The 22,027-nt window shown below is 39.3% G+C and overlaps 1 protein-coding gene across 10 annotated transcripts in view; it reads left to right on the top strand.

The window, feature by feature from the left end:
- Nucleotides 1–22,027, top strand: part of SDCCAG8 (SHH signaling and ciliogenesis regulator SDCCAG8) — a 282,699-nt gene that overhangs the window by 41,360 nt on the left and 219,312 nt on the right. For all 10 annotated transcript variants that reach the window (XM_068541682.1, XM_068541678.1, XM_068541681.1 and 7 more), the window contains one exon: nucleotides 17,009–17,134. In XM_068541682.1, coding sequence (XP_068397783.1) covers nucleotides 17,009–17,134 — 126 coding nt within the window. The remainder of the gene's footprint in view (nucleotides 1–17,008; nucleotides 17,135–22,027) is intronic.

The raw sequence follows: 22,027 nt of genomic DNA on the forward strand, positions 1-22,027 counted from the left end.
GAGGACAATGTTGGCTGTGGGTTTGTCATATATGGCCTTTATTATGTTGAGGAAAGTTCCCTCTATGCCTACTTTCTGCAGGGCTTTTATCATAAATGGGTGTTGAATTTTTTCGAAAGCTTTCTCTGCATCTATTGAGATGATCATATGGTTTTTCTCCTTCAATTTGTTAATATGGTGTATCACGTTGATTGATTTGTGTATATTGAAGAATCCTTGCATTCCTGGGATAAACCCCACTTGATCATGGTGTATGATCCTTTTAATGTGCTGTTGGATTCTGTTTGCTAGTATTTTGTTGAGGATTTTTGCATCTATGTTCATCAGTGATATTGGCCTGTGGTTTTCTTTCTTTGTGACATCTTTGTCTGGTTTTGGTATCAGGGTGATGGTGGCCTCGTAGAATGAGTTTGGGAGTGTTCCTCCCTCTGCAATATTTTGGAAGAGTTTGAGAAGGATAGGTGTTAGCTCTTCTCTAAATGTTTGATAGAATTCACCTGTGAAGCCATCTGGTCCTGGGCTTTTGTTTGTTGGAAGATTTTTAATCACAGTTTCAATTTCAGTGCCTGTGATTGGTCTGTTCATATTTTCTGTTTCTTCCTGGTTCAGTCTCGGCAGGTTGTGCATTTCTAAGAATTTGTCCATTTCTTCCAGGTTGTCCATTTTATTGGCATAGAGTTGCTTGTAGTAATCTCTCATGATCGTTTGTATTTCTGCAGTGTCAGTGGTTACTTCTCCTTTTTCATTTCTAATTCTATTGATTTGAGTCTTCTCCCTTTTTTTCTTGATGAGTCTGGCTAATGGTTTATCAATTTTGTTTATCTTCTCAAAGAACCAGCTTTTATTAGTTTCACTGATTTTTGCTATAGTTTCCTTCATTTCTTTTTCATTTACTTCTGATCTGATCTTTATGATTTCTTTCCTTCTGCTAGCTTTGGGGTTTTTTTGTTCTTCTTTCTCTAATTGCTTTAGGTGCAAGGTTAGGTTGTTTATTCGAGATGTTTCCTGTTTCTTGAGGTAGGCTTGTATTGCTATAAACTTCCCTCTTAGCGCTGCTTTTGCTGCGTCCCATAGGTTTTGGGTCGTCGTATCTCCATTGTCATTTGTTTCTAGGTATTTTTTGATTAGCCCTTTGATTTCTTCAGTGATCACTTCGTTATTAAGTAGTGTATTGTGTAGCCTCCATGTGTTTGTATTTTTTACAGATCTTTTCCTGTAATTGATATCTAGTCTCACAGCGTTGTGGTCGGAAAAGATACTTGATACGATTTCAATTTTCTTAAATTTACCAAGGCTTGATTTGTGACCCAAGATATGATCTATCCTGGAGAATGTTCCATGAGCACTTGAGAAAAATGTGTATTCTGTTGTTTTTGGGTGGAATGTCCTATAAATATCAATTAAGTCCATCTTGTTTAATGTATCATTTAAAGCTCGTGTTTCCTTATTTATTTTCATATTGGATGATCTGTCCATTGGTGAAAGTGGGGTGTTAAAAGTCCCCTACTATGATTGTGTTGCTGTCGATTTCCCCTTTTATGGCTGTTAGTATTTGCCTTATGTATTGAGGTGCTCCTATGTTGGGTGCATAAATATTTACAATTGTTATACCTTCCTCTTGGATCAATCCCTTGATCATTATATAGTGTTGTTCTTTGTCTCTTGTAATAGTCTTTATTTTAAAGTCTATTTTTTCTGATATGAGAATTGCTACTCCAGCTTTCTTTTGATTTCCGTTTGCATGGAATATCTTTTTCCATCCCCTCACTTTCAGTCTGTATGTGTCTCTAGGTCTGAAGTGGGTCTCTTGTAGACAGCATATATATGGGTCTTGTTTTTGTATCCATTCAGCCAGTCTGTGTCTTTTGGTGGGAGCATTTAATCCATTTACATTCAAGGTAATTATCGATATGTATGTTCCTATTCCCATTTTCTTAAATGTTTTGTGTTTGTTATTGTAGGTGTTTTCCTTCTCTTGTGTTTCTTGCCTAGAAAAGTTCCTTTAGCATTTGTTGTAAAGCTGGTTTGGTGGTGCTGAACTCTCTCAGCTTTTGCTTGTCTTTAAAGGTTTTAATTTCTCCATCACATCTGAATGAGATATTTGCGGGGTAGAGTAATCTTGGTTGTAGGTTTTTCTCCTTCATCACTTTAAGTATATCCTGCCACTCCCTTCTGACTTGCAGGGTTTCTGCTGAAAGATCAGATGTTAACCTTATGGGGATTCCGTTGTGTGTTATTTGTCGTTTTTCCCTTGCTGCTTTTAATATGTTTTCTTTATATTTAATTTTTGACAGTTTGATTAATATGTGTCTTGGCGTGTTTCTCCTTGGGTTTATCTCCTGTGTGGGACTCTCTGTGGTTCCAGGACTTAATTAACTATTTCCTTTCCCATATTAGGGAAGTTTTCAACTATAATGTTTTCAAATATTTTCTCAGTCCCTTTCTTTTTCTCTTCTTCTTCCGGGACCCCTATAATTCGAATGTTGGTGTGTTTAATGTTGTCCCACAGGTCTCTGAGACTGTCCTCAGTTCTTTTCATTCTTTTTTCTTTATTCTGCTCTGCAGTAGTTATTTCCACTATTTTATCTTCCAGGTCACTTATCCGTTCTTCTGCCTCAGTTATTCTGCTATTGCTCCCTTCTAGAGTATTTTAAACTTCATTTATTGTGTTTTTCATCGTTGCTTGGTTCCTCTTTAGTTCTTCTAGGTCCTTGTTAAATGTTTCTTGCATTTTGTCTATTCTATTTCCAAGATTTTGGATCATCTTTACTATCATTATTCTGAATGCTTTTTCAGGTAGACTGCCTATTTCCTCTTCATTTGTTAGGTCTGGTGTGTTTTTACCTTTCTCCTTCATCTGCTGTGTGTTTTTCTGTCTTCTCATTTTGCTTATCTTACTGTGTTTGGGGTCTCCTTTTTGCAGGCTGCAGGTTCATAGTTTCTGTTGTTTTTAGTATCTGTCCCCAGTGGCTAAGTTTGGTTCAATGGGTTGTGTAGGCTTCCTGGTGGAGGGGACTAGTGCCTGTGTTCTGGTGGATGAGGTTGGATCTTGTCTTTCTGGTGGGCATGTCCACATCTGGTGGTGTGTTTTGGGGTGTCTGTGGCCTTATTATGATTTTAGGCAGCCTCTCTGCTAATGGATGGGGCTGTGTTCCTGTCTTGCTAGTTGTTTGGCATAGGGTGTCCAGCACTGTAGCTTGCTGGTCGTTGAGTGAAGCTGGGTCTTGATGTTGAGATGGAGATCTCTGAGAGATTTTCGCCGTTTGGTATTACGTGGAGCTGGGAGGTCTCTTGTGGACCAGTGTCCTGAAGTTGGCTCTCCCACCTCAGAGGCACAGCCCTGATGCCTGGCTGGAGCACCAAGAGCCTTTCATCCACATGGCTCAGAATAAAAGGGAGAAAAAATAGAAAGAATAAAAAGAAAGAGGGTGAAATAAAATAAAGTTATTAAAATAAAAAAATAAATAATAATTATTAAGAAAAAAAAATTTTTTTAAGTTAAAAAAAAAGAACAAACAAAAAATGGACGGGCAGAACCCTAGGACAAATGGTGAAAGCAAAGCTATACAGACAAAATCTCACACAGAAGCATACACATACACACTCACAAAAAGAGGAAAAGGGAAACAATAATATATCTTGCTCTCAAAGTCCACCTCCTCAATTTGGGATGATTTGTTGTCTATTCAGGTATTCCACAGATGCAGGTACATCAAGTTGTTTGTGGAGCTTTAATCCTCTGCTTCTGAGGCTGCTGGGAGAAATTTCCCTTTCTCTTCTTTGTTCGGACAGCTCCTGGGTTTCAGCTTTGCATTTGGACCTGCCTTTGTGTGTAGGTCGCCTGAGGGCCTCTGTTCTTCGCTGAGATGGAATGGGGTTAAAGGAGCAGCTGCTTCTGGGGCTCTGGCTCACTCAGGCCGGGGGGAGGGAAGGGTACAGATGCGGGGCGAGCCTGCGGCGGCAGAGGCATGCGTGACTTTGCAGCAGCCTGAGGAGTGCCGTGTGTTCTCCCGGGGAAGTTGTCCCTGGATCACGGGAGCCTGGAAGCGGCAGGCTGCACAGTCTCCTGGGAGGGGCTGTGTGGATAGTGACCTGTGCTTGCACACAGGCTTCTCGGTGGCGGCAGCAGCAGCCTTAGCGTTTCATGCCCGTCTCTGGGGTCCGCGCTGAAAGCCGCAGCTCGCGCCCGTCTCTGGAGCTCGTTTAGGCGGCAATCTGAATCTCCTCTCCTCGTGCACCAGGAAACAAAGAGGCAAGAAAAAGTCTCTTGCCTGTTCAGCAGCTCCAGACCTTTTCCCGGACTCCCTCCCAGCTAGCCGTGGTGCGCTAACCCCTTCAGGCTGTGTTCACGCCGCCAACCCCAGTCCTCTCCCTGCAATCAGACCAAAGCCCCGAGCCTCAGTTCCCAGCCCCCGCCCGCCCCAGCGGGTGAGCAGACAAGACTCTCGGGCTGGTGAGTGCTACTCGGAACCGATCTCTGTGCGGGAATCTCTCCGCTTTGCCCTCCGCACCCCTGTTGCTGCGCTCTCCTCGTGGCTCCGAAGCTTCCCCCCTCTGCCACCCACAGTCTCCGCTGTGAAGGGGCTCCCTAGTGTGTGGAAACCTTTCCTCCTTCACAGCTCCCTCCCACTGGTGCAGGTCCTGTCCCTATTCTTTTGTCTCTGTTGTTTCTTTTTTCTTTTGCCCTACCCAGGTACGTGGGGAGTTTCTTGCCTTTTGGGAGGTCTGACGTCTTCTGCCAGCATTCAGTGGGTGTTCTATAGGAGCAGTTCCACGTGTAGATGTATTTCTGATGTATTTGTGGGGAGGAAGGTGATCTCCGCGTCTTACTCTTCCGCCATCTTCCCCTCTCTCCTGATTTCTGTTTTGAAAGATTATTAATTATTTATTCAATTTCTTTAATAGATGTAGGCCTATTCAGATTAACTGTTTCTCCTTTTGCGAGTTTTGGTAGATTGTGTCTTTCAAGGGATTGGTTCATTTTCTCCAGGTTATCAAATTATGGATATACAGTTGTTCATAGTGTTCCTTTATTATTCTTTTAATGTCCATAGGATCTGTAGTGGTATCGTTTCTGATATTAGTAATCTGTGTCTTCTCTCTTTTTTTCTTAGTTAGCCTGGCTAGAGTCTAATCAATTTCATTGATCATTTCAATGACCAAGCTTTTGGCTTTGTTGATTTTCTCTGTTGATTTCCTGTTTTTAATTTCATTTATTTCTACCCTAAGTTTTGTTATCTTTTCTTCTGCTTACTGTGGATTTAATTTGGGTTTTTTTGTTTTTGTTTGTTCGTTTTAGTTTCCTGAGAGTATTGATTTGAAATCTTTATTCTTTTCTAATATTTTTCCCTGATTTAGTTGCATCTCACAAATTTTGATTTGTATTTTCATTTTTGTTTAGTTCAAAATATTTTCAGTTTATTTCTTGAGACTTTGTCCTTGACCCGTATATATTTAGAAGAGTGTTGTTTAACCACCACATATATTGTGAGTGTTCCAGCTGTCTTTCTGTTATTGATTTCTAGTTTAATTCCATTATGGTCTGATAACATACTTTTTGTGATTTCTATTCTTTTTAATTTGTTAACATATGGTTTTAGGCCACAGAATATGGTATGTCTTGGTGAATGTTCTGTGTTAGCTTGAGAAGAATGTGTATTTTGTTGTTGTTGGATGAAGTAGTATATAAATGTCAGTTAGATCCAGTTGATTAATGGTGCCGTTCAATTCAACTATGTCCATACTGATATTTTGCCAGTCTGCCAGATCTGTCAATTACTGATAGAGGGATATTGAAATCTCCAACTGAAATAGTAGAGACATCTGTTTCTCCTTACAGTTCTATCAGTTTTTGCCTTATGTATTTTGATGCTCTGTTGTTAGGCACACACACATTAGGATTATTACGACTTCTTGGAAAATTGACCTGTTTATCAATATGTCATGCCTCTTTATTATCCCTTATATTTTTTTCCTTAGTATGAAGTCTGCTTTGTCTGAAATTAATACAGCTACTCCAGCTTTCTTTTGATTTATGTTAGCATAGTATGTCTTTCTCCATCCCTTTACTTTTAAAGTATCTGTGTCTTTAGATTTAAAGTAGGCATCTTGTAGACAACATGTACTTGGGTCTTATTTTTTCTGACAGTCTGTCTTTTCATTGGTATAGTCAGATCATGGATGTTTAATGTGATTATTGATATAGTTGGATATCTATCATACCTACCATATTTGTTACTGTTTTCTATTCATTGCCCTTGTTCTTTATTTCTTTTTTTTTGTCCTCCACTAGTATTTTCTGCCATCTCTGGTTTTGAGTGACCATGTTATATGATTGCATTTTTCTCCTCTCTTAGCATATCAATTGAACTTCTTTTTTTTTTCTTTAACTTTTATAAGTGGTTGTCCTTGAGTTTGCAGTTACATTTACCACTAATCTAAGTCTACTTTTAATGAGCACTTCAGGTGTTGGGAAAGTTCCTTATAACAGTGTTCCCAGTTCCTCCCTCCTGACCCTTATGCATTGCTGTCATTCATTTCAATTATCCATAAGCGATGATCACTACATACACTATTGCTAATATGATACTGAACAAACTGTTACCTGTTAGATCAATTAACATTAAGAAAAATAAAAGATTTTACTTTATCTCTATATATGCCTTCTCGAATGCTCTTTCTTTCTTTATGTAGATCTGAGTTTATAACTTAAATAAATTTCCTACTTTCTGAAGAACTTCTTGTAACATTTCTTGCAAGGCAGGTCTAACAGAGACAAACTTCCTAATTTTTGGTTATCTGAGAAAGTCTTTATGTTTCCCTCACTTTTGAAGGTTGGTATCACTGAATACAGAATTCTAGGTTGGTGGGGTTTTTATCTTTCAAAACTTTAAATATTCCACTGCACTCTATCCATGCTTGCATAGTTTCTGAAGAGTAGCTGATATAATTCTCATCATTGCTTCTTGATAGGTAAGGGTATTTTTTTTCTCTGACTTCTTTAAAGAATTTCTCTTTGTCTTTGATTTTCTGCAGTTTGAATATGCTATGCCTGGGTGTGGATTTTTTAGTTTTATCTTGCTCAGTGTTAGCTTGCTGAGTGTTAGCTTGCTGAGCTTCTTGGATCTGTGGTTTGGTGCTTATAATTAAGTTTGGGAAATTCTCAGTCATTATTGCTTCACATATTTCTTCTCCTTTTATCATTATTCCACAATTCTTGGATATTCTCTTCTGTCTTTTTCATTCTTTTTCTTCTTTGCATTTCAGTTTGAGAAGTTTCTGTTGACGGTTCTTCAAGCTCACTGATTCTTTCCTTGGTTGTGTCCAGTCTAGGGGCTTCCCTGGCGGTCCAGTGATTAAGACTCCGTGCTTCCACTGCAGGGGGTGCAAGTTCGATCCCTGGTTGGGGAACTAAGATCCTTCATGCCACGTGGCATGACCAAAAAAGTAGGGGAAAAAAAAAAAAGTTTGTGTGCAGTCTATTAATGAGCCCATCAAAGGCAATCTTCATTTGATTTCCAACATTTTGATTTTTTTCGTAGTTTCCATTACCCATCTGTTCTTGCATGTAGACAACTTTTTCCATTTGACCCTTTAGCATGTTAATCATAATTATTTTAAACTCTCCATCTGATAATTCCAACATCTCTGCTATATCCAAGTCTGGTTCTATGCTTGCTTAGTCTCTTGCATCTGTGTTTTAAGTCTTTTAGTATGCCTTATTTTTTGTTGAATGCTGGACATGATCTACTGAGTAAAAGGAACTGAGGGAAATATGCATTTAGTGTGAGGTTTTTTGTTTGTTGTAGGAGTTAGACTGTGTTTACTGTTTGCTGTTAGTATAGGTGTCAGAGGCTAAAATTTCCTCTGGTGTCCTGGTTTTTATCTCTGCTGTTGTCTTTGGGCTTCGCTCGAGAATCCTTCTTCTTCTTTTTTTTTTTTAAACATCTTTATTGAAGTATAATTGCCTTACAATGGTGTGTTAGTTTCTGCTTTATAACAAAGTGAATCAGTTATACGTATACATATGTTCCCATACCTCTTCTCTCTTGCATCTCCCTCCCTCCCACCCCGCTAGGTGGTCACAAAGCACAGAGCTGATCTCCCTGTGCTATGCGGTTGCTTCCCACTAGCTATCTATTTTACGTTTGGTAGTGTATATATGTCCATGCCACTCTCTCACTTTGTCACATCTTACCCTTCCCCCTCCCCGTATCCTCAAGTCCATTCTCTAGTAGGTCTGTGTCTTTATTCCCATCTTGCCACTAGGTTCTTCATGACCTTTTTTTTCTTTCCCTTAGATTCCGTATATATGTGTTAGCATACTGTATTTGTTTTTCTCTTTCTGACTTACTTCACTCTGGATGACAGACTCTAACTCCATCCACCTCACTACAAATAATTCAATTTCATTTCTTTTTATGGCTGAGTAATATTCCATTGTATATATGTGCCACATCTTCTTTATCCATTCATCTGTCGATGGACATTTAGGTTGCTTCCATGTCCTGGCTATTGTAAATAGAGCTGCAATGAACATTTTGGTACATGACTCTTTTTGAACTATGGTTTTCTCAGGGTATATGCCCAGTAGTGGGATTGCTGGGTCGTATGGTAGTTCTATTTGTAGTTTTTTAAGGAACCTCCATACTGTTCTCCATAGTGGCTGTATCAATTTACATTCCCACCAACAGTGCAAGAGTGTTCCCTTTCCTCCACACCCTCTCCAGCATTTATTGTTTCTAGATTTTTTGATGATGGCCATTCTGACCAGTGTGAGATGATATCTCATTGTAGTTTTGATTTGCATTTCTCTAATGATTAATGATGTTGAGCATTCTTTCATGTGTCTGTTGGCAATCTGTATATCTTCTTTGGAGAAATGTCTATTTAGGTCTTCTGCCCATTTTTGGATTGGGTTGTTCATTTTTTTGTTATTGAGCTGCATGAGCTGCTTGTAAATCTTGGAGATTAATCCTTTGTCATTTGCTTCATTTGCAAATATTTTCTCCCATTCTGATTGTTGTCGTTTGGTCTTGTTTATGGTTTCCTTTGCTGTGCAAAAGCTTTTAAGTTTCATTAGGTCCCATTTGATTATTTGTGTTCTTATTTCCATTTCTCTGGGAGCTGGGTCAAAAAGAATCTTGCTGTGATGTATGTCATAGAGTGTTCTGCCTATGTTTTCCTCTAAGAGTTTGATAGTGTCTGGCCTTACATTTAGGTCTTTAATCCATTTTGAGTTTATTTTTGTGTATGGTGTCAGGGAGTGTTCTAATTTCATACTTTTACATGTATCTGTCCAATTTTCCCAGCACCACTTATTGAAGAGGCTGTCTTTTCTCCACTGTATATGCTTGCCTCTTTTATCAAAGATAAAGTGACCATAGGTGCATGGGTTTATCTCTGGGCTTTCTATCCTGTTCCATTGATCTATATTTCTGTTTTTGTGCCAGTACCAAACTGTCTTGATTACTGTAGCTTTGTAATATAGTCTGAGGTCAGGGAGCCTGATTCCCCCAGCTCCATTTATCGTTCTCAAGATTGCTTTGGCTATTTGGGGTCTTTTGTGTTTCCATACAAATTGTGAAACTGTTTGTTCTAGTTCTGTGAAAAATGCCAGTGGTATTTTCATAGGGATTGCACTGAATCTGTAGATTGCTTTGGGTAGTAGAGTCATTTTCACAATGTTGATTCTTCCAATCCAGGAACATGGTATATCTCTCCATCTATTTGTATCATCTTTAATTTCTTTCATCAGTGTCTTATAATTTTCTGCATACAGGTCTTTTGTCTCCTTAGGTAGGTTTATTCCTAGATATTTTATTCTTTTTGTTGCAATGGTAAACGGGAGTGTTTTCTTAATTTCACTTTCAGAGTTTTCGTCATTAGTGTATAGGAATGCAAGAGATTTCTGTGCCTTAATTTTGTGTCCTGCTACTTTACCAAATTCATTGATTAGCTCTAGGAGTTTTCTGGTAGCATCTTTAGGATTCTCTACATGTAGTATCATGTCATCTGCAAACAGTGACAGCTTTACTTCTTCTTTTCCGATTTGGATTCCTTTTATTTCTTTTTCTTCTCTGATTGCTGTGGCTAACACTTCCAAAACTATGTTGAATAATAGTGGTGAGAGTGGGCAACCTTGTCTTGTTCCTGATCTTAGTGGAAATGGTTTCAGTTTTTCACCATTGAGGACAATGTTGGCTGTGGGTTTGTCATATATGGCCTTTATTATGTTGAGGAAAGTTCCCTCTATGCCTACTTTCTGCAGGGCTTTTATCATAAATGGGTGTTGAATTTTTTCGAAAGCTTTCTCTGCATCTATTGAGATGATCATATGGTTTTTCTCCTTCAATTTGTTAATATGGTGTATCACGTTGATTGATTTGTGTATATTGAAGAATCCTTGCATTCCTGGGATAAACCCCACTTGATCATGGTGTATGATCCTTTTAATGTGCTGTTGGATTCTGTTTGCTAGTATTTTGTTGAGGATTTTTGCATCTATGTTCATCAGTGATATTGGCCTGTGGTTTTCTTTCTTTGTGACATCTTTGTCTGGTTTTGGTATCAGGGTGATGGTGGCCTCGTAGAATGAGTTTGGGAGTGTTCCTCCCTCTGCAATATTTTGGAAGAGTTTGAGAAGGATAGGTGTTAGCTCTTCTCTAAATGTTTGATAGAATTCACCTGTGAAGCCATCTGGTCCTGGGCTTTTGTTTGTTGGAAGATTTTTAATCACAGTTTCAATTTCAGTGCCTGTGATTGGTCTGTTCATATTTTCTGTTTCTTCCTGGTTCAGTCTCGGCAGGTTGTGCATTTCTAAGAATTTGTCCATTTCTTCCAGGTTGTCCATTTTATTGGCATAGAGTTGCTTGTAGTAATCTCTCATGATCGTTTGTATTTCTGCAGTGTCAGTGGTTACTTCTCCTTTTTCATTTCTAATTCTATTGATTTGAGTCTTCTCCCTTTTTTTCTTGATGAGTCTGGCTAATGGTTTATCAATTTTGTTTATCTTCTCAAAGAACCAGCTTTTATTAGTTTCACTGATTTTTGCTATAGTTTCCTTCATTTCTTTTTCATTTACTTCTGATCTGATCTTTATGATTTCTTTCCTTCTGCTAGCTTTGGGGTTTTTTTGTTCTTCTTTCTCTAATTGCTTTAGGTGCAAGGTTAGGTTGTTTATTCGAGATGTTTCCTGTTTCTTGAGGTAGGCTTGTATTGCTATAAACTTCCCTCTTAGCGCTGCTTTTGCTGCGTCCCATAGGTTTTGGGTCGTCGTATCTCCATTGTCATTTGTTTCTAGGTATTTTTTGATTAGCCCTTTGATTTCTTCAGTGATCACTTCGTTATTAAGTAGTGTATTGTGTAGCCTCCATGTGTTTGTATTTTTTACAGATCTTTTCCTGTAATTGATATCTAGTCTCACAGCGTTGTGGTCGGAAAAGATACTTGATACGATTTCAATTTTCTTAAATTTACCAAGGCTTGATTTGTGACCCAAGATATGATCTATCCTGGAGAATGTTCCATGAGCACTTGAGAAAAATGTGTATTCTGTTGTTTTTGGGTGGAATGTCCTATAAATATCAATTAAGTCCATCTTGTTTAATGTATCATTTAAAGCTCGTGTTTCCTTATTTATTTTCATATTGGATGATCTGTCCATTGGTGAAAGTGGGGTGTTAAAAGTCCCCTACTATGATTGTGTTGCTGTCGATTTCCCCTTTTATGGCTGTTAGTATTTGCCTTATGTATTGAGGTGCTCCTATGTTGGGTGCATAAATATTTACAATTGTTATACCTTCCTCTTGGATCGATCCCTTGATCATTATATAGTGTTGTTCTTTGTCTCTTGTAATAGTCTTTATTTTAAAGTCTATTTTTTCTGATATGAGAATTGCTACTCCAGCTTTCTTTTGATTTCCGTTTGCATGGAATATCTTTTTCCATCCCCTCACTTTCAGTCTGTATGTGTCTCTAGGTCTGAAGTGGGTCTCTTGTAGACAGCATATATATGGGTCTTGTTTTTGTATCCATTCAGCCAGTCTGTGTCTTTTGATGGGAGCATTTAATCCATTTACATTCAAGGTAATTATCGATATGTATGTTCCTATTCCCATTTTCTTAAATGTTTTGTGTTTGTTATTGTAGGTGTTTTCCTTCTCTTGTGTTTCTTGCCTAGAAAAGTTCCTTTAGCATTTGTTGTAAAGCTGGTTTGGTGGTGCTGAACTCTCTCAGCTTTTGCTTGTCTTTAAAGGTTTTAATTTCTCCATCACATCTGAATGAGATATTTGCGGGGTAGAGTAATCTTGGTTGTAGGTTTTTCTCCTTCATCACTTTAAGTATATCCTGCCACTCCCTTCTGACTTGCAGGGTTTCTGCTGAAAGATCAGATGTTAACCTTATGGGGATTCCATTGTGTGTTATTTGTTGTTTTTCCCTTGCTGCTTTTAATATGTTTTCTTTATATTTAATTTTTGACAGTTTGATTAATATGTGTCTTGGCGTGTTTCTCCTTGGGTTTATCCTGTATGGGACTCTCTGTGCTTCCAGGACTTGATTAACTATTTCCTTTCCCATATTAGGGAAGTTTTCAACTATAATCTCTTCAAATATTTTCTCAGTCCCTTTCTTTTTCTCTTCTTCTTCCGGGACCCCTATAATTCGAATGTTGGTGCGTTTAATGTTGTCCCAGAGATCTCTGAGACTGTCCTCAGTTCTTTTCATTCTTTTTTCTTTATCCTGCTCTGCAGTAGTTATTTCCACCATTTTATCTTCCAGGTCACTTATCCTTTCTTCTGCCTCAGTTATTCTGCTATTGATCCCATCTAGAGTATTTTAAATTTCATTTATTGTGTTTTTCATCGTTGCTTGGTTCCTCTTTAGTTCTTCTAGGTCTTTGTTAAATGTTTCTTGCATTTTGTCTATTCTATTTCCAAGATTTTGGATCATCCTTACTATCATTATTCTGAATGCTTTTTCAGGTAGACTGCCTATTTCCTCTTCATTTATTAGGTCTGGTGTGTTTTTACCTTTCTCCTTCATCTGCTGTGTGTTTTTCTGTCTTCTCATTTTGCTTATCTTACTGTGTTTGGGGTCTCCTTTTTGCAGGCTGCAGGTTCATAGTTTCTGTTGTTTTTAGTGTCTGTCCCCAGTGGCTAAGGTTGGTTCAGTGGGTTGTGTAGGCTTCCTGGTGGAGGGAACTAGTGCCTGAGTTCTGGTGGATGAGGCTGGATCTTGTCTTTCTTGTGGGCACGTCCACGTCTGGTGGTGTATTTTGTGGTGTCTGTGGCCTTATTATGATTTTAGGCAGCCTCTCTGCTAATGGATGGGGCTGTGTTCCTGTCTTGCTAGTTGTTTGGCATAGGGTGTCCAGCACTGTAGCTTGCTGGTCGTTGAGTGAAGCTGGGTCTTGATGTTGAGATGGAGATCTCTGAGAGATTTTCGCCGTTTGGTATTACGTGGAGCTGGGAGGTCTCTTGTGGACCAGTGTCCTGAAGTTGGCTCTCCCACCTCAGAGGCATGGCCCTGATGTCTGGCTGGAGCACCAAGAGCCTTTCATCCACACGGCTCAGAGTAAAAGGGAGAAAAAATAGAAAGAAAGAAAGAGGCTATAATATAGTGAAGTAAAATAAAGCTATTATAAAGCAAAGCTATACAGACAAAATCTCACCCAGAAGCATATACATATACACTCACAAAAAAAGGAAAAGGGGAAAAATTAATATATCCTGCTCCCAAAGTCCACCTCCTGAATTTGGGACGATTTGTTGTCTATTCATGTATTCAACAGATGCAGGCACATCAAGTTGTTTGTGGAGTTTTAATCCGCTGCTTCTGAGGCTGCTGGGCGAGATTTCCCTTTCTCTTCTTTGTTCGCACAGCTCCTGGGGTTCAGCTTTGGATTTGGACCCACCTCTGCGTGTAGATCGCCTGAGGGCGTCTGTTCCCCGCCCAGACAGAACGGGGTTAAAGGAGCAGCTGCTTCGGGGGCTCTGGCTCACTCAGGCCAGGGCGAGGGAGGGGTACAGAGGAGGTGGGGCGAGCCTGTGGCGGCAGAGGCCAGCATGACGTTGCACCAGCCCGAGGCCCGCAGTGCATTCTCCCGGGAAAGTTGTCCCCGGATCACGGGACCCTGGCAGTGGCGGGCTGCACTGGCTCCCGGGAGGGGCGGTGTGGAGAGTGACCTGTGCTGGCACACAGGCTTTTTGGTGGCGGCAGCAGCAACCTTAGCGTCTCACGCCCGTCTCTGGGGCCCGCGCTGATCGCCGCGGCTCGCGCCCGTCTCTGGAGTTCATTTTGGCGGCGCTCTGAATCCCCTCCTTGCGCGCAGCGAAACAAAGAGGCAAGAAAAAGTCTCTTGCCTCTTCGGCAGCTGCAGACTTTTTCCCGGACTCCCTCCCAGCCAGCTGTGGTGCGCTAACCCCTTCAGGCTGTGTTCATGCCGCCAACCCCAGTCCTCTCCCTGCGATCTGACCGCAGCCCAAGCCTCAGCTCCCAGCCCCGCCCGCCCCGGCGGGTGAGCAGACAAGCCTCTCGGGCTGCTGAGTGCTTCTCGGCGCCGAGCCTCTGTGCGGGAATCTCTCCGTTTTTTCCTCTGCACCCCTGTTGCTGTGGGATCCGCGCTGATAGCCGCGGCTCGCGCCTGTCTCTGGAGCTCGTTTAGGTGGCACTCTGAATCCCCTCTCCTCGCGCACCAGGAAACAAAGAGGGAAGAAAAAGTCTCTTTCCTCTTCGGCAGCTGCAGACTTTTTCCCGGACTCCCTCCTGGCTAGCTGTGGTGCACTAACCCCTTCAGGCTGTGTTCACGCCGCCAACCCCAGTCCTCTCCCTGCGATCTGACCAAAGCCCGAGCCTCAGCTCCCAGCCCCCGCCCGCCCCAGCGGGTGAGCAGACAAGCCTCTCGGGCTGGTGAGTGCTGCTCGGCACCGAGCCTCCGTGCAGGAATCTCTCCGCTTTGCCCTCCGCACCCCTGTGGCTGCGCTCTCCTCCGTGGCTCCAAAGTTTCCCCTCTCTGCCACCCACAGTCTCTGCCCGCGAAGAGGCTTCCTAATGAGTGGAAATCTTTCCTCCTTCACGGCTCCCTCCCACTGGTGCAGCTCCCGTCCCTATTCTTTTGTCTCTGTTATTTCTTTTTTCTTTTGCCCTACCCAAGTACGTGGGGAGTTTCTTGCCTTTTGGGAGGTCTGACGTTTTCTGCCAGCGTTCAGTGGGTGTTCTGTAGGAGCAGTTCCACGTGTAGATGTATTTATACTGTATCTGTGGGAAGGAAGGTGATCTCCGCGTCTTACTCTTCCGCCATCTTCTCTCCTCCCCTCGAGAATTCTTCTTAAATACATTCTGAGATGTGCAGTTCTTTTAGGGTATTCCCTTGTTATGATATAAGAGCCCTTTTGGTGTGGTGGTAGGGTATGGGAGTATGGGGAGCATTTTGTAGTCCTATGATTAGGTCTCAGTCTTTTAGTGACCCTGTGCCCCTTGGCTATGTGTGCCCCTTGGCTATGTCCTTCACAAGTGTTTCTCAGTCTCCCCCTCCCCTTAAGTGAGATGGCAAGACTTGGAAGCTGGAGTTTGTTTTTTTCCCTTCCCCCAGGTCACTTAGGTTCTGAAAAAAGAAAAGGTTTTTTTAGGCTCTGGTAAGATAGTTTCTCTTGAGGCAGGCCTGGTTAAAAAGAACAGAATGGTTTTTGTTTACTTTTCCTCTCCTACTGGAGGAAGCAGGGTGGGGGGGGTTCTCTAGTCTTTGCTGTAAGAACCTGGTAATGTCATATAAAAGTGTAGGAGACACCTCCCCCCAGAGACTGGGTCCTTCTGGAGTTTTTAACTCAAACTGGTCTGCACTAAGCTTCCAGCATTTCATCAATTACTTTATTGATATATTTTTCTACCCTGGCACTGGTTCCCCCAGAAGTTTCTGCTCTGGTAGGTTGTGGTTCTCAGGAGTGTGTGTCTGTCTTTCCATTTTGAGGGATAATAGTTTTCCCTGTGACCTTAATTCTCTGATGGATCTAAGAAGAGTGGTTGATTTTTCAGTTTGTTCAGCTTTTTTTCTTATTGTGAAGATGGGAGTGATGTCTTCCAAGCTGCTTATATGTCAGACCAACAACTGGAAGTATGCAATGTTTGTTTAATTACAGTTTTCAATTACAGCTTTGATTTTGTTTCTGAATAAAATAATTGAATGGAATTTTCATATATTGTGCAATAGTTTTTTGCACAAGCAGTATAATAAAAACAATTGCACAATTGTACTGGTAATGAAGATTAAGTTAAGTATTGTACCATCAATATATCGATATTTTTCACATTTTTTCAGGGTGAGATGCAACTTGATAGCTTTTCTAATTGCTATATACTGGTAGTTCTTTATGTTATGCCCTGCACGGCCAAGGAAACACTCTTTAACAACTCTCCACTAAACTATTTCACTCATCATTTCCTTCCATCTGGCTAGCAGTTCATAGATATTCATTGTAACTTTCCTTGCCTTTCTATCTCAGGTCATAGATATTCACTGTAACTTTCCTTGCCTTTCTATCTCAGCGTCCTCTATTATCTATGTAGTCCTCTGTCAATTTTCAACAAGTTATTGGCATTGGTGCAAGAATAATAATATATCTTACCTTATTTTTCAGCAGTCTACCTCATTCTTAAAAGTCTTTTAGATAAACCCTTTAATTAAAGCATTTCTGTAAGCCTGCAAAAAATCCTCAGAAGCCACACAGTCCTATGATATGGCCATTAGCAGGTCCTCTACTATCTTCCCTCAGCCTTCTCTTTGTCAGCTAATGCTTGAGTTTCTTTGCTTGTCTAGATGTAATTATAATATTTCCAAAAATGGATAGACAACATCAGTCTTCCATGCTTTATATCATATTGGATCATCTAGTAATCAACAAAAAAAAGCACTACTTAGAATTGCTTAATGTATGCTGTCCACAAGTGGCATTTCTTAAAATAAAAGAAAAAAATGCTTAATGTATTTGGTATTTGTTTCTGTTTTTTATAGGAGGAACTCTCTGGAATGAAAAATAGGGTACAAGTAATTGTGCTTGAAAATGAAAGGCTCCAACAAGAGCTGAAATCTCAAAGGCAAGAGGAAGCAATGAGGGAACAAACACTTCTGGATGCATCTGTGAGCATTTATTTAAATGATTAAACTAAAATACATAGTTTGAATGTTGCCTCCTACCCTTTCCCCCTGCCTTCTTAACTGCTTAGATTTTTTTCTGGAAGTTTGGCAGAAGTGCTATGCTGGTATTCACTTGGGGCCTCAAAAATTAAAATTCACTATTTTAATTTATTGGTGGAATGAATCCTCAAATGAAATGATGTAGTGATGCCTAATAGCCACTCCGGTTTCCTTTCCGAGCATACCATTTATGTTTTTTCCATATGGAAAGAGCAGGTCTGAAAGCAGGAAGTATGTAATATAGGAAGGACTTGGTTAAATCCAGCAACTGTTCAGAACTGTAGCTTAGATTTCTGTTGTATTTCTCTAAATTTTCTTTGAACTTTGAGTTCCAATAAGTCTAATTAGCATGGTGTAGCAGGAAGAACACAGACCTGAGGGTCCAAGATTCAAAATGTTACTCTTCCCATTGTCCCTAACAAGCTGGGTGTTGAACAAGTAATTTTATGGGACTTTCAAGCATGAAACCTCATGAGTCCTCTGTTTATTTATTGGCATTTGAGAAATTCACCAATATTAGCAGTTCTTAATCTTTAATGTGAATGACAGTCACTTGGGATACTTGCTGACAGTGCAGATCCTGGGCTTCATTCCCTGAGGGTCTGATTCAGTTGGTCTGGGCTAAGACTTTGAGTTAAAAATATGAATTATTGGCAAGTTGCCAAAGTGAGTCTAGTATCAGTGGACCACATTTTGAGGAACAGAGAATTAGATGATCTCTATAATTCTGTGACATAAAATTTTTATGATGATATTTAAATAATGTTTAAGCTTAATATCTCTTTATGAATTGTCAGAGATACTTTTACCTTAAAAATGATTTTTACTCTTTTGCTATGGGATGTAGTTAATCCAGCTTATATTATTATATTATTAATATTAGTACTTAAAAATTTCATCTTAGTTTCTTATTATTTTGGTGTCAATTTGAAAATGATATAGCCATATAGAAGGTACTTAGAAGTAAGTTCATTTTTAAAATAAGTATGTTCTTTTGCTTTTCCTCCAAATATGCAGTGAACAGTGACTCAGTTATTCATAGTCTTCAATATTTATACAATGGAAAGAAGTGGAAGATGGGGAAGTGAAATAAGAAAGGAAATTAGGCAGACAAGTGAATCAGAGGGCAAGAGAAGTGAGTAATGCAAAAGGGGAAGGAAATGATGGTAAACGCTCACATGCTTTGCCATGTGAGCAAAGGAAACTTGCTAAAGAAAACTACAGATATACAGACTACAGAAAGGATAAAGTTGTAGAGAGGTTTTTGTTTTAACATTCACATGAGCTAAAACATAATGCTAATATTGAAACGGTTGTTACAGATGTGTCAGATGACCTTGATATCTATTTTAATGTTAGTCTTCTGTATTATTTTGTTGTTACAGAATTGTTGCCCCCACTTTTTACTTGTGTAGGTGAATTGAGGTATTTCAGCAACCTATGCATGGTGTTGTATTGAGAGTTTTGAGGTAAATGAAACTATTTAGAATATCTTGAATATAAACAGATCAAGAGATATTATCTTCTTTTTTTTCTGAACTCTTTTTAATGAGCCTATTACCATGTTGATGGTAAATCTTGCCAAAGCTGTTGGCAGATTTGAATACATATTTTCAAAGTTTCTTAATGCTTTCTTTGGAAAAACAATTGAAATAGTTATATAGTAATAATTAGTATTTATTGATGACTACATGGCTATGATGTGCCAGGTACTGTATCAAGTACTTTCTTTACATTATATTATTTCAATTTTATGATAGCCACACAAGGCAGGTGTTGTTATGTCTATTTTCAGGTGTTTAAATTACGGTACACGGCAGTTAAGTAACCAAAGTAACTGGTCTAATGTCACAAAGCTGGGACTCAAACAAAGGACTATATGACTCCACAAATCCATCTACCTGGCCTCGAATTATACTGCCTTTCTGCCTAGATTAGGAATAGCTTGTCAATATTGAACCAAACCATCTTCGTTTGCCATGGGAGTGGGACTTGGATGGCAGCCTACATGACTTTTAGCTTTTAGCCTAGTTTATGACCTAGCAGTTGAAGAAGCAAGCAGATTATTTCTAAAAAACTAAAACCATTCAAAGAGTACTTCATTTCCATCTTCATTTTTCATCATTTTTCCTTCTTAAGGGGCTTTTCTTGAGAATTCAAAAAATTATATTAAAATATGCTTTTTATTAGAAATTTTGGCATGTGTGGTCAATCAAAGATCTAGGAGATTTTTTTTAAAGTAGAAAATTTCTGAGCCATTTCTTTCCATGTCTCTTCTCATCCCCGTCCATTCCAACCCCTCCCCTCAGTTAAGAAATCAAAGGTTTTCAGTGATCTTCAGGGATGTAAATGTAATTTGATTTTTGAAATCTTGGTCAAATATCATTCAAGTTTTTTAAAAGCTATCTGTGAAAGAACAAAGTGTCAATTAGATTAGCACTTCTTTCCAAAGAATAACAATATTTTATATCATAAGTCAGTGATCTATAGTCTACATACTGTCTCCAATTTCTCCATAGGAAATTAGTACCACCCTCCTTCATTGCTCTGCAAGACTACTTTGAATGCAATCAAATCTTAGGAGATTTTTCCCTACCTACAGAATCAAGCTCAAGCTTATTAGCATTGCATGCCTTGCTTTTCAGACCCTTATTTAACTCTCTAGCTTCTTCCTTTTTTTAAAAAAAAATTTTTTATTGAAGTATAGTTGATTTACAATGCTGTGCCAATCTCTGCTGTACACAAAGTTACTCAGTTATACACATACAGACATTCTTTTTTTATATTCTTTTTCATTATGGTTTATCACAGGATACTGAATATAGTTCCCTGTCCTATACGTTAGGACCTTGTTGTTTATCCATTCTATATGTAATAGTTTGCATCTACCAACCCCAGAGTCCCAGTCCATCCCTCTCCCTCCCTCCTCCCCCTTGGTAACCACAAGTCTGTTCTCTATGTCTGTGAGTCTGTTTCTGTTTTGTAGATAGGTTCATTTGTGTCATACTTTAGATTCCACATATAAGTGATATCATATGGTATTTGTCTTTCTCTTTCTGACTTACTTTACTTAGTATGATAATCTCTAGTTGCATCCATGTTGCTGCAAATGGCATTATTTCATTCTTTTTTATGGCTGAGTAGTATTCCATTGTATATATGTACAACATCTTCTTTATCCATTCATCTTTTGATGGACATTTAGGTTGTTTCCATATTTTGGCTGTTGTGAACAGTTCTAGCTTCATCTTCTGGCATTCATTGCCTTGTGCTTCAACCTTTAGTAATGCTGAATTGCCTAAAAGTCTCTGGCAGGCTCCATGCTGTTTCATGCCTCTGTGAATTTTCTCATGATGTTCTCTCTTCTTGGCATGCCCTTCCCATCTAGCTTACTCTTTTTCACCCTTCAGATATCATACCATTGTCAAAACTTCTCCAGAAAACTTTCCTTGAATCTCCAGTTGCTCTTAGTATCCCTCTTCTGTTCTGGCATAGTCCCCCATGCACACCTCTGGCCTAGCACTTGCCTTGTTAAATTGAAATTATCTGCTTAGGTGTTTCTCTTCTTCATTAGCCTGTAAATAATATTTGAGGATAATATTGGTCTTGCTCATTTTTACCCCCCTCCCCAAGCTTTTAGCACAGTGCCTGAATACAGTAGGTACTTCACAAATGTTTGCATTAAACTGAACTTCTCAAAGAATATGGAATAGAATCTCAGAATACTACTTTGGATGAATGCAGTTTACTACATTCTAACATGACACTGCAGTATAGTTCTGTGTTTGGGGACATGTCCTCTCTTATTAATACTACTGTACCCCTTGGCCCTTAGCAGGAGTTCAATAATTACTTGTTGAATAAATTAATATAGTATTTTAGTTCTTGATTCACACATAAATCACCCAGTTCTTTGGGCTGCTTATTTCATTGAATGTTGAAAGAGTGCCAAAGTTCGCAAACTGACAGTGGCTTCACCAAATTCAGTCTGTAGGCATGTTTTGTTTGTTTGAAAAACTGACTCAATATTTAACACTGTTTCAGTTGAAGAACCAGATATCTGCCTCATCTTTTTAAAAATCAAAAGATTTTTTGGTAATGTGAGTTGGTATTCACACATGGCAGCAATTGACTGAAACTGAGTAGTGACTACTTCCTTTGGTTGCTCTGTCATGGTCCCTACCATTACTTTCTGAATCCTTGACGTGCAGGCTGCATGTCAGTTCTGCTTATCACCATGCACTGTTTTTCTTATTGAAGAGAAATAATTTTCTGAAAAGGCAGAAGAGCATAGTGGTTTAGGACTCTGGAGCTAGAATGCCAGGATTCAGATTCTATCTCTGCCTGCTATTAGCTGCTTTCTACCTCTGTGACTTTTAGCAGTTACTCTGTGTGACTCAGTTTCCCCATCTATAAAATGGAGATAACAGTGAAACTTATCTCATAGGATTGTTGTAATGATTAAATGTGTTAATATATGTGGAAGACATAAAACAGTGTCTGGCACATAGTAAACATAAACATCATAAAACAGTGTCTGGCACATAGTAAACATAAACAACATATGATGTTTAATAGTCATAATAATGACTATTATTAGTCATGCCTTTATGAAATGTGGAAAATGAAAAACAAGCCAAGAGAGGTTTATGTGTTTCAAGAGTATGTGTCTTCAAAGAGGTAAGAGATAAGTTCATTTGTTCAATATACTGATATCCAGCCCTCTTTGCTCATTTACGTTATTGCCTGTACCTGTAGGAATGTGACTTTGTAACACTTGTTTGGAATATGACCCTAATAGCTTGAAAATGTAAAATAATTCTTGATTTGTATTTA

The sequence above is a fragment of the Eschrichtius robustus genome, chromosome 3, assembly GCF_028021215.1.
Source record: "Eschrichtius robustus isolate mEscRob2 chromosome 3, mEscRob2.pri, whole genome shotgun sequence".
NCBI lineage: Eukaryota > Metazoa > Chordata > Mammalia > Artiodactyla > Eschrichtiidae > Eschrichtius > Eschrichtius robustus.